This window comes from Ictalurus punctatus, chromosome 20 (genome assembly GCF_001660625.3).
Source record: "Ictalurus punctatus breed USDA103 chromosome 20, Coco_2.0, whole genome shotgun sequence".
In the NCBI taxonomy this organism is placed as follows: Eukaryota; Metazoa; Chordata; class Actinopteri; order Siluriformes; family Ictaluridae; genus Ictalurus; species Ictalurus punctatus.
This window is the reverse complement of record NC_030435.2, coordinates 3,531,907-3,545,226: the sequence shown is the minus strand read 5'-3', so window position 1 is coordinate 3,545,226 and position 13,320 is coordinate 3,531,907. Positions and strand designations below refer to the sequence as shown.

The 13,320-nt window shown below is 39.2% G+C and overlaps 1 protein-coding gene across 3 annotated transcripts in view; it reads left to right on the top strand.

Moving 5' to 3' along the window:
• The window catches only part of arhgef2 (rho/rac guanine nucleotide exchange factor (GEF) 2), a 61,482-nt gene that overhangs the window by 13,270 nt on the left and 34,892 nt on the right, over positions 1-13,320 (top strand). For 2 of the 3 annotated variants that reach the window (XM_017495310.3, XM_053688583.1), the window contains exons 6-7: positions 256-298; positions 399-555. In XM_017495310.3, coding sequence (XP_017350799.1) covers positions 256-298; positions 399-555 — 200 coding nt within the window. Of the gene's footprint in view, positions 1-255; positions 299-398; positions 556-11,089; positions 11,458-13,320 lie in introns of those variants that run through there. The other variant, XM_017495312.3, reaches the window with a different exon arrangement.

Below are 13,320 nucleotides of genomic sequence, written 5' to 3'. Positions count from 1 at the left end.
GTCGCTTGTCAGCGCCCGACAGCCCTAAAAGTGGTGTTATTCTCACCTCCCACTTGCTCTCCCATCTCTTCTCTAATGAACTAATGAAGCGTCTTGGCTGTCAAGTCATGCAGCTTTATGCTTTAGATGTAAACGCCCAAAAAGAGTTTAAAAGACACTTTCGAAAGCAGGAAGACAGTGTTGTTTGTTTGTTTGAAACATTAAGGACTCGAGTGTAGGACTTAGTGTTTTTGTGCTTTTTTTTTTTTCCTCCAGCACATTCTTCCCTTTCCTCTCTACTTGGAGGATCTACACAGAGGTAAGAGTTGACTTTTGGTCATTCTGTACATTCTGATTGTTTTGCGATAGCCTGACTCTGTGCCTGTGTGCGCGTGTGTGTGCGTGTGTGTGTGGAGCAGTCTCCGGGTGGATGCGGAGCCCAACGGTGAGCTTTCGGACAGCGAGGAGACGACGGAGGGTCAGGGGATTCAAAACAAGGAGAGCGAGAAGCCGAACGGCCTGCGCTCCCTGGTCCGGACTTTCAGTTTCTTGGGAAAGATGTCAAAGAATCACAAGGTAGGAGGAAGAAAGAGGGATTTGAGATGCGTTTTTCTATTCTGGCTTTAAAGTGCACCTATTATGCTTTTTCAGATATTACCTTTCATGTAGTGTGTTATAAGTGGAGGCACGGTGGCTTAGTAGTTAGCCTCACACCTCCAGGGTTGGGGGTTCAATTCTCGCCGCAACCCTGTAATTCCAGACTTACAACCCGTACTAACCTATGTAGGTTTGTAACAAAAAAACCCGCCTCTGGTCTTCATTGGCTGCTTGCGAACAACGTGTACTTTGACCCGCCTCCTGAAAGAGTTAGGCTCATGTCCAGAAGACGTTGTTTTCTGCGCTACAAAAGCAAAACCACTTAGCATGGACTCCCAGAGGATGAGGATGTAAAGCGTCAGGGGTTAGAATTCAAATAGAATTTAAAACGATACCACGACCTTCGTTTGTGTTCCCGTCTTTTCACTCACGACTGCTTCTCAAATCCGGCTGAAGTCAAGACGGGATTTGCTAAACGATTATTCATTAAAGACGGGACCGTGCCCACTTTATTTCTACCATCTTACGCCTCTGGATCATAACCTGTAAGTATGATTCATTATTTATGTATATATTTTCTACCGAGTGTTCCAAATGCTTCGTTTTGTGTCGTATACGTGTACAGCCAGTGCACATCTGTTAGCCTGTTAGCTGTTAGCCTCTGTTAACCAGCTAGCTCACGTTATTGTCAAACGACGTACAAACTTACCCCTGAGAAACGTCCTGTTCTCGCCGTGCTTGCGGTGGTGGTTCGGGTCGATCTCCCGACGCACCGTTATCGTACTCGGGCTCAAATTGGTAAGGTAAAACCGACAATATTACGGATATGGTAGTGGGCGTTTCCTTTCCGACACATGCTTTAAGCGGTAGACCAATCACAACAGACTGGGACATCTGACCAATCAGAGCAGAGTAGGCTCTCGGAAAGGAGGAGTTCAGAACGAACGGATCATTGAACGAGTCGTTTTCGATGCTGAGGGGAAAAAAGGTAATGCTGCAATGTAAAGACCTTTAAAACAAAAGTAGGCACGTCTGTATAGCATAATAGGTGCTCTTTAATATAATGAGTATTAGTGCTGTGGAGTTTTCATCTAGAAAGGTTAGCGTATCAGGAAAGAGAACAGGTGATCGATTATGACACATGACTATATTTGTGCCCTCTGAATTTTATTGCCCTCTTACGAAAACTTACCCCATGTAAAAACTATAAACTATGATGGAATGTCCTGTTATAGGAAAATAATCAATGATGGACTAACGCATTATCGTTATCACGCTGATGTTAACGTGTTGGTTTTCTTTCCCCCAATAACACAATTTTTTTTTATCCGTTTATGGCGTAAAAACCCTTCGTCTTGAAGACTTTCCCGTGCCTTATCTCAGACTGTTACAGAGCGATAAGACTGGAGATTTCTTCCATGTCATCTCCTTATAGAAATTTTCACCACATCAGCTATTACACACGATCGTGTTTTTTTTTTTTTTTTTTTTTTTTTTTTTTTTTTTTTTTTTTTTAATCCGTTTATGTGCTCCCCGTGTTTGTTTTAAAAACTAATATTAGAACGAGCACATTCATATAAACTTCAGCGGTCAGAGAAAACAACTCGACAATTTCTGACCAATCAGAATCAAGAATTCAACAGTGCATTTCGTATAACAGAAGGGATACTGTGGTGCATTGCGGTTCGTGTTTTCTTGCCAGTGACGAGCAAAATCACCCTTTTAAATCAACTGTGCCAAATGTTTGCAGATCCGGTTTGTATTTTAAGACTCGGCGTATCATATTAGCACATTTTCATTTTGCATTAATGCTCACTGATTATTTAACAGTTTATCACGGACACGAGATGGACCGATTGAAAAGCTTGACACTATTGTAACTTACTCATGCAAGTAAGAAGCTTGAGAAAATGAGGGACTGACCGAGGACTTCCTCTTTCCCTGTGCTCAGGTTACAGAGGAAGCTGCCTGGTTTCTTGTATACTGTGTCAGGACATAAAACAATAATCAAAGCAGAAGAAATGTCAAACTGCACTGCAAACACTATGACCAAGTACATATTTACGCCCACTAGCGACAGAATACATCATTTTTATTATTTTATTCGGATTCTTATTTTTATTCTCATTTTTATGGTCTCATACACGCTGTGAGATGGTTGGTTCATATCCTCTCCAGGTTGTAAGGATGATTTGGTCAGCCATTGTACAATTAAATGGCCCAGTACCAGGTTTGTTGTTGTTGTTGTTGTTGTTGTTGGTTTGTTTTTGGCAGTGCAAATTGGCAGTCTGTTTTGCTCACTGTTTACTTGCATGTTGGATGTTGAGATGTTTTGGCCAGTAGGGGGCACTCCAGGCTGTCATCAGTATGTGTAGTCAATGCAATAACATACTACACAATTTAACAGGCCAGCCTCATGGATGACTTCAACCATACTGGGCACTTATTTATATACAGTTAAAAAAAAATAACCAAGAACCCTAAGAGTGTTCAGTTTAGACTTCCTTCGGGACCTTTGCTTTTTGAAAATGAAATTTTGCTGTTGAGAACTTTGCGTCAATGATCTAGCACTTGTTTCTGGATAAAAGTGTCATTTTACTTCATGTTTCTATATAGAACTCTACAGCTGCGTGTTTCCTGTCAGGAAGCTGAAGCTTTTTCTAATGTTAAGAACCCTTAATTATCTATAGACTAACCCCTGTTTTTCTAAGAAAGAACGTTTACACTCCTCTACGTCAGCGTATATATTGCATTCTTTAATGAGTATATTGTAATGTTATGGCTGATTGGTGTATATCAGGGTTGTAAATTTTGTTTATTACTAAACTTAGTTTATGTCGCGTGTCTACCAAACGACTCCCTGGGAATTAGCTGTTACTACAGAAACCATAACGCACTGTATTAGAACAGGTATATAAATAATAAACCTTGCACCTGGAACCTGGTCCAATTGTCAGAGCCGCTGTTATAGAAAATGATTCAGCACCTTCTGACCAATCAAATGTGCCATTTTTCTGCCTGTTCTATAGTATGACAGTATTGTAAACTATTACAAAATATTGGTCAAGAATCGTGATTCTTATGAGAAATGACTCATTTAAGAGGTTTTAATACCACCACATGCCGTCAAAACATTTACAAATGCGTCCTCGACACATCTGAGCGTGACTCATGAATGTGTTTTGAGGTTTTTCGGGATTAGACCTTAAGCTAAAGTGTTTCATGTCAGTAACACATGTGCTGAAGATGTGCTGAAGATCAGCTAAACTATATTTGTTGTAACAGGATGTCTTGCTCGGTTGCCAGGCATTGTGCATTGTAAGTAGATTGCGGTTGGAAAAAAAAACACAGAACTTGGCTTCTGGAAGTGCAATAGTTGACATCACAGGGCTGTAACAGCGAGATTACTGGATTTGGGCTATTTGAAGCAGCTGACAGCATCCATCATGGGTATTTGTGTGTGTGCGGGGGATGCTAAGCATGCTACTGAAGATGAATGAATGAATGAATGAATAAATATAAAAACCATGCAGTTTTCTTAAACGGTTCTTTCACCAACGTCTTAAACATTTTTGTAATATTAGATACGTTATCATTAGTAACAAAATTCCAATGTGAACGATGAAACCAATACGCTGACACACACATACACACAAAACCTCAAGCAACTACTGTAATTCAGTGGGAAAACCTTGAATCTGGCAACCCTGGTGTCATTAGTTTCGTATATACAGTAGGCTATGTGTCATCTCATACAACATATTTCAGTAGTCTATTTTTTTTTTAAAAACTATTTTTCTGTCTTTACTTTCATCTGCAAGGGTTAATATCTTAAGTAGGGGTCAACCCCTTTCTAATCTCCTATAATTTTCACCCTGCCGTTAACCCGGTCTGATTCTCATCACTAAAATCACAAACATGAACACACTAGAACATAAGTTTATTGTTTTTTGGGGGGGTTATTTTGCGTCAGTGGTTTGTTTTTCACTGTAGTAAGCACGATAAATCCAATCAAGACGTTGGATGACTTTCCAAGCCAGATGTGTGGACGCACATCTGGAGAGCATGTGTGAAAGGTTTATGAGCGTCTAAGTCTAGGTGTGTGTTTATAAGCAGCTCAATGAGTCTTAAGATGGAATTCCAGGTCGTGTTTATAGCTGGTGAGTGGCCTGTTCCTCGCATATGCTAGCCCCGGTCTTGTCAAAACAGCACTTTTGTGTGAAAATGACATGTGTGTGAGTGTGTGTGTGCATGTGAGTGTGTGCCAGCAATTGAGCGTGTGAACGTTGCACAGATTTGAGTAAGAATCTCCCTCCCCCAGCTCTGCTCATGCCAGCTGGGCAATTTCTTCTCGGACGGCAGGATTGCATCAGCGCAGCGGAGATCCCGCCCATCCTCTTCCCAGCCTCCTCCCACCTCCTCCTCTCGCTTAGAGCTCGGGATTTCACAGGATATGGCCTGGAACACGGAACAAACCTTAGTTCTGAGCAGCGGATATGAAATGCAATAAAGTCTATTTCAGGATGTGTGGAATATTACCTGAGTGTATTTACCTGAACATTATGATTATGAGTCATGCCTCATTTTCCAGTCTATAGTAATAAAGCATACCGCTTTGGCCTGTTTGCTTGCCACACTGTTGAAAATTAGATTCTGTTCATATCGGACGTCCGGTTTATTATAACGTTTTATATTAAAGACAATATTGATGCTGAACGGATTCGACGTCAAAGGACTCTGAAATCCATGCAGTATGTTTTATAGTGAAATATTTCTCTGGTGTCATATCTTGGTCGCTGCTAGATTTACGTTATTCTCATGAGAAGATTCTTTTCTCACTTGCCATTTTCCATCCGTGTTCAACATTTAATGAGAAATCCAACTCGGAATTAGTGGAGACGTAGCTACAAACGTCGGACTCAAAGTTCCAGGATGCAAAGCATCTCTACGGCAGAGTCTTCGCCGAGTTAAGCCAAAGACTGGGATTGGCTAGATCACGAGTGCTATGGAATTTAGGGCAGGATTAGGACGACGGTTGAAGCTTTGGAAGCTGATCTATCTTAGCAGAGACAGCTTGATGGACTGAAGGATTAAAGCGCCGCCGCATCGTCCTCGTTATGTAGGACCACTATCCGCATGGCATTGTGACTAATCTAGGAAACGGTTAACCAAAGTAAAAACAGACCGACATGTTCATGAAGTGAGTTTAAAGAACAATAAAAATGTCAACGCAGACTTTCAGTACAGTACAAAAAGAGTCGGTGACCCCAAACCACCGATGTGAATGAACAGAATGAACCAGACTCGAAACAGAAACTCCAAATCTGAGAACGAACTGATGTTACGAGTCTTTATTAATGTTCTTTGGAAAAGGCCTGAGGCAAAGGCCTTCAATAACCTGTAATCCATCGTCGAGATCTAACCACAGTATTTATTTGTGCAGCAAATGAATTAACATCGAACCGGTTTTTGCCCAAAGGTATTTGGTCGAGACGCCTGGTGCCTGGGATCAGCCTCGTTTATGCGCTTTTTAAACATGCTGCTATTGCGCGAGAGATTATTTCAGATTAGGACGCATACTCTATTATGATATAGCAGATTACAATAGTATCATAACGAGACTTCACTCGTTTGACACTGTATGTATTTTGCTTCATCTTTAAACGTATAAGACACCATTTCGAGAGCCAGGTAGTGGTTTTGAGAAAAATCTACCTGAGAGATCAGACATGAAGATGGTTTCCTTCATTAGTATGAGTTTGAACAATTTGGGAAATCAGGAGATCAATAAAAATGCATTTTGAGAGCTATCTGATTCAGGATCGAAGGCACTTTGGGTGGATTATAGATTACGAGCCCATTTGAAATCCATGAACTTGTTTACGGACAGAGTTATGAGCTAGTTCAATTGAGCCTTGAGTGACTGCTTGGTCAGCTTATTCTTCAAACCGTGAGGCTTTTCTTTACAGGAGAGTGCTTTGAGTAAACAGCATCTGTAATCCTCTACATCCTGCATTATGATTTTATTTTCATGACCTGGATTTAGATCGGCGACTGATATTTTTAAAAAAAAAAGTATTGATAATAAAAAAGTACTTCTTCGGTCATCGTTTTTCTATCCCGTGATTCTTTTTTTTTTTTTTGAGGCTTAAAGGCAGGTGCTCGTGTTTAAAGGCAGTAGTCTAGACATTATCGAAAAGACACCTACTTAGGAAACATGAAGCAACCTAGCTGGCTGGAACTACACGCAGATGATTTGCGTAAGCCGAATGCGGAGCGCAGAACAATCAACTCGAGCATGTGCACAAGCCGACTCTGAATACGCATAACTTTCCCCGTGTGAAGGTTGATGTACCTTTTGGACTCGAGTGACCGATTCTGAATACGGCCCTATGTGTTCAAGTTCCCATAGATCCGCATCGTCGGCTTTTAAAAAGAGACTCCGGGTTCACAAAAAGCCATCGTTATCCTTATTGAACAAGTTTTAAGAGACAGTTGATTCAGGACAGAGCAGTTTGGGTGGATTATAGTACTACGTTCAGATCAATCCAAATATCCCTTTGGATAAAAAAAAAACAGAAAAGATTCACAGCTGGACAATTTTCTCCATTCTTGTCCTGTCGATAATCATCCCGCCCATTGAATCGCTGTTGGATTTTTTTTTTTTTTTTAGTTAGTACGCTGAAATGTACTCGTACATCCCCGCACGCTTGTATTCTCTCGTCCTAATAAACCTCTGCGATTTGATCTCGCTCCCTTTCTTTTTTTTTTTTTTTTGCTCCTACCCTCCCTTCTCTTTCATTCTCCCTTTGTTCTGTTCTTGTTCTCAGTCTCACTCGTTCTCAGTGTGTAATCTATCCTCTCATGCTGCACTGCATGACATAATGATCGTCTAAGAATCGGCCCTTCACACAGCCTGTATGTGTTGTTTGTGGTTTTCAAGGTCAGTCTTTTCAATAGCTGCTGTGTGACCTCTTAGTGACCTCTGTGTTATCTCATATTATACCCCAGGAACCCAGAATGCCTAGAAACACTCGACTCATTCAAAGACTTACCGTGTTGCAGTGCTGCTTTCAACATCACACCCACACTTGACATCACATCACACACACATTCATGATTTCTATTACAATAAATATTTTTTTTTTTTACAATTGTGCAAAACTAAAAATAATTACCTGGAACAAGTTGATGCAATTTGATTTAAGTCAAAAAAATAAAAATTCTGTGTATGTACACCTCGTTATTTTCCTTTTATGGAAAACGGGCAGAGCTGAACTATCCCGTTTGGACTGGGGGGGTGGAGCTAATTTCTCAGTTGTAACGACGATGTACACCGCTTTAATTCAAGAAAACTAGCACGGTGAAACTGAAAAGCTGTTTCTTACACTGGAGAAATTACAGACTACACCTTTAACCTTTTCTAGCAGTACACTGGCGTTCCAGTCCGCCGGCAGAATGGAAATCGACCTATTGGACGTTTTCAATCGGTATAAACGAATGGATTATTTTATCGCTGCACGTCTGTTATAAGATTAGACGAGACACTGTTGGGTTTCTGTGTGTAGAGTATCTTGACTCTTGTGTTGAGCTGCTGGTGAGCAGGGCGATGGGAAAAGTGGAGGGGAGGGGTGTGAGCCCCCCTTGTGTTGGGCAAACAATTCGCACCTCTCCACAATAACATTGGTACGACAACACCATATGCAACTTTAACAATAAAATTATAATATATAAACCTAGCAGGCTCGGTTTAAAAAAAAAAAATAAAAAGCATATTCTTAAAGCTCTGAGTGTCTACGTTCATATGAGCCTTTAACCACTACTGTGCAGTGTGAGATCCCATATAAATTCAATGCTGAACGTGGGCATCTCCAAAACAGGTGGAAATTCCATTTTTTGGTTTGGCAAAGAGTTAATTCCAAGTCCAAGGGTCAATAACTGGCTCGCAAAAGAAAACCGTGCAAATCCCTAAAACAGGATCAGGACAGACAATGAGAGACTGTCTTTTCTCTTCCTGCTATTGACAGAACACCTGTCTCATCTTACCTGCGCTCATGAGCGTGGGTGTGTGAGAAAGACAACCTCAGCCGGTGACACAAAAGAAGGAGACGAATGGAAAGTGAGTCACTGTAGTAGGAGAAAGAGCGTCTGTTCACTCTGTAACTGTGGGACGATTCTGTGGGCTTTCCGACAGACAGACTGAAACGGCAAACTGAAGTGGGTTGTTTTAGTAAAGACCTTCAGGTTGTCTATTTTTATCACCACTTAAATGCAACTTTTTCTAATGTTTATCTACTTTATTACTTTAAGTGTCGTTATCAAATAGAGAAATGTTATCGTATCTATAGTAACAACTAATTCATGGGGTCTTGTACAGTTGATGCTCTACATCATCTAAGGCTAGCAATAACCTGAGTAAAAAAAAAAAGAAGTTTTTTCTTTTTTTTTTTTTTAACAAATAAACAATATAATTAACTTTTCCGTTAGGAGACGGTTAACATTTACGGAAGGAGTCTCCAGTGTCAGAGCTTACAGTCAGTAGTTAGTAGTTAGGATGTTTTCCACCACAGGGAAGTTTTCAGAATGAAGGGACTCTGTGGTTTTAAGTAACATGACAAGCTGTTGTTGTTTTGTTTTGTTTTTGTTTTGTTTGGTTTTTTTTTTTGGTGGGGGGGGTTCACAACATTAAATGTAACTATAAAAGGATAAAACACATGATGTGACAGTCTTTAATTAATTTTAAAACAATTGAAATGTAATCGTTTGTAAATTGTTGTGGTATAAGAGCAATAAAATACTTTTATAGGAAAGTAATCGCTTCGCAGCGGTTGCACCGTATGACACGACATCATCATTTTAATATAACAGCACATCACTGAGTGTTTTATTCCTTATTCGTTACTATGAAATGTTAGCTTTGTTGTACGAATGTACCGTTCAGTGTGTCCGTCTGGTTTATAATTAGTGTTTGTATCACAGACAGTTTAGTTTTTAGACTTCATGTGTTTGTGTGAGTGTTTCAGGTGGGTGTCTGTTCAGTTACACCTTCTTCTGCTCTTCCTACAACACCTACATCTTGCACTTCTTTTTCCAGAGAAAATCGCTGTCTGCCAAAAAAACAACAACATAAAAGTGAAACAGCTTGAGACATAGACATTAAAAGTAGAATATTAACAATAACGCTCAAGTAGTATTATTTGCATGAGATGTGATCATGGAGAAGTGTAACACACTGGCACACACCCCACACTTCTGTAAATATCCCAAAGCGAGTGGCTTTTGGCCGAGCCTGAGTGGCTACGGCGCAGGGCGTTCCCTTTCTGGCTCACTAAATTTAGAAGAAGTTGTGTTTTGTGTTTCCTATCAAACCACCCATGGGCCCTTGTGGGTGAAACTTTCTCTGTTCTTTTACTTCTATTGCCTGTGATGTCCAGGGTTATAGTTCATTATTTTTAACACGTCCATGCAAACATTGTTGTTAAATGACCATTAGTAATAAGTGTAAGCTGTATATAATAATAAGCTGTAACATTTTAATAAACAATAAAAAAAATATATTTTTAAAAATCCCTAGAAACATCCCTAGAAAAATATATAAAAAGTAGCTTACATCTGCTTATAATAATAATAATAATAATAATAATAATAATAATAATGATAATATTTTTTAAAGAATAATCTTCATTGTATTTATATATTTTTTACTTTTCATTTTGAGATGCCATATGGCAGCGTCATAAAGTGCTTTACATATACAAAAATAATTTGAAACGAAGTATTTATAATAAAACACACTGGATCGTAATGGATATTTTTGATGAAGAAATATTATTATTAATAATAATAATAATAATAATCTTCATTCATATGGCAGACCTAATAAAGTGTTTTATATACAAAAGAAATTAAATGTTGAAACTAATCCTTTATAATAAACTACACTGAGGGATATTTTTGCTGAAGGGATAATAATAATAGTAATAATAGTAATAATAATAATAGTAGTAGTTTATATTAATTTATAATTGATATATATTGATATATATATATATATATATATATATATATATATATATATATATATATATATATATATATCACTTTTCATTTTAAGACCAACATCTTAAAATATTCAAACGCACTGAGGAAGTATTCTGAGAAGATAAAACACTGAATAAGATTAAAGCAGGTTTTATGTAAACTAAAATGAAAGCGCTGACTGTTTTATCACCGCTCTGGATGGGGAGGGGGGGGAGTCCTGAAAGCTGATTGGTCAAAAGTATGAATAGGGGTTGTATGCAAATAAATGGGCGTGGCTTTGACGGAGCCTGCGTCGCTTGGCTACCGCGTTTCCTTTTCTTTTTTTTTATCTCCACCCTGCACTGAAAAAAGCCCCGCCTCCTCCGCTAGGATTGGAGGATGTCCTGTCGGTATAATCTGTTTAGCCAATCGAAACGTAAGGAGGCGGTGCTTATAGGGAATACACTTGGGGTGGAAAAATAACGCGGCTAACCCGGGTTTCCTGAGTGTGTGTGTGCGCGCGCGCGCGTGTGTGTGTGTGAGAGTGTGAAGAAAGTACAGAGACGCAGCGTTGCATTTCGATCTTATTATCTACATGGATTTTGGAGAAACAAAATAAAGAGTTGATGGAGTTTTTTTTTTTATATGAGACATTTTATATCATATCCATACACCAATAAGGTTGCTCACTGACCGTTTGGATTCTACTCCAGGTGTTTTATTTTCGTGTTTAAAGAATTTGTTTAGTTAGGATCCGAGAATTAGGATCTATTTTACCGGGTCCTGATGCTCGGCATGTCCCGTGTTACGGACCCGTTAATGAAAACACGCCAAGACAGAATGAAAGAAGTCAACTTAAAGGTGAGTGCAGGAGGTTTTGATCAATACTACTACACGAGACAGTCTTTAAATACAGCACGCAACGTCTTCATTAACAAAAGCTAGAGCGTATTTAACGTGAGGAATTTATAGTAATGCTTGTCCGTGATAATATGTACGACCTAAAATATATTTTTGTGTCACGGCAAGATTGGAAATTCAGCATAGTTCAGCACATCCTGCGATATGGTCGAGTGATTTTTTTTTTCCATCGGCAGACTGCGGCACTTTAAGAAAATAGCGGCTCGCGCTCCCTTCTCATCCTTCCAAAAAAAACCACTATTCTTATCAACTTTTATCGCTTTTTTTTATTCCATTTCCTTTTCAAAACGCTCTGTTTGCGTTGATTAAGCTTTTCTTTCACTTTTCTTACATAAATCTTTTCGCCATGCCGTGTTGGAAGAGAAAGCGTGGCAAGAAATACGACTTGCATCCCAAACGCCACGCTGTTCGAAAAATAGTCTACTATGTAGGCTGCACGAGCTAGGCTTTTTTTGCAGCCTATGGAGTGCTCCTACGTAGGGACGAGGCCGGCGTTTGAGGTTCGGCCACGTTGTCTTCCATTGAAAAGGAAATTGGATGGGGGAGGGAGCTGAGGGGAGGGAAAAAAAAAAGCTAACCAAGGGTTATTAAAACGTTCAAAAACAAAATATGCATTATATATACACACAAATGAACCCTAACAACGTTAAAATTGCAACATATACATGTATAAACAAAGAAAACAGGCCGTTTGGCTGTATCCTAAACGTCTCCTATTGGGAATACAGTACAGTACAGTACTACACATGGAGCTCTTCTTTCATACACTCTGTAGTGAATAGGAAGGCATTTGGGATTGTAGTACATTTAATTTATTTTCACTTCATCATTATATATAAAAATCAAACTGTACAAACTCAACATGAACTCTTCACTGGCTGGCCTGCTCTACAAAGGGTGCGAATGCTATTATTATTTTAAACTCTTTGTAGGTCAACAGGAATCCAGTTCCCCTTCAGCCATTGTGTCCTATAGTTCAGCAACATGAGATGGGCATTTAGATATTTAGTTACACTGTTATTCAGTCATATCTAATACCGTAGCTCTATTTTTTTGCATGCTTTGATTGTGTGGTGATGGGAAAAGGTTTTGTATTTTGTGGTGGAGGAAAGTACCATTGTTGGAGGACGGTGCCAGGTGATGAGAGGTGTGTGTGTGTGTACATAGGAGTGTGTCATGCGTCGGTCGTGTAAGGAGGAAGGAAGTGCACTCAGTGGTTTGGTGGCTTTATTGCATCTCTAAAACTGGCAGTTAATGCTATAAACTCAAACAGTGCACACACACACATTTTATATATATATATATATATATATATATATATATATATATATATATTTCCACAAGCAGATGCTAGTGCATAGTGCACATAGATGTCCTCTGCCTGCATACAAAAAGAGCATGAAGGCTGAAAAGTGTTCTCACAGACACACAGGAGACTAATTTTAGTGAGTAGCACTTGCTCAGAGACGTAATCTTGAAACTCAGTTCAAGCAATCACTATACACATACGACGAGAGCTGCTTAAAGGTAAAAATTCAGCCAAAAAATTCTCAAGTATACACAGTGGAGTCAATCAGACTGTAGTCCGAGTCCGTGTTTGACTTTTTTTTTTTTTTTTTTTTACTTCAGTTTTGCCTGATGTAGCTAGCGTGTAAGGAAAGACGCTAGACGCCACCATTTTAGCATTGTGTATCACACACTTATGTAAAACTACAAACAAACAAATATCATTTGATTCGCTAATATTGTCATATTTAGAGTTATGAACACAGTGAGGATTTAGACATAACTACAGACTTTTCA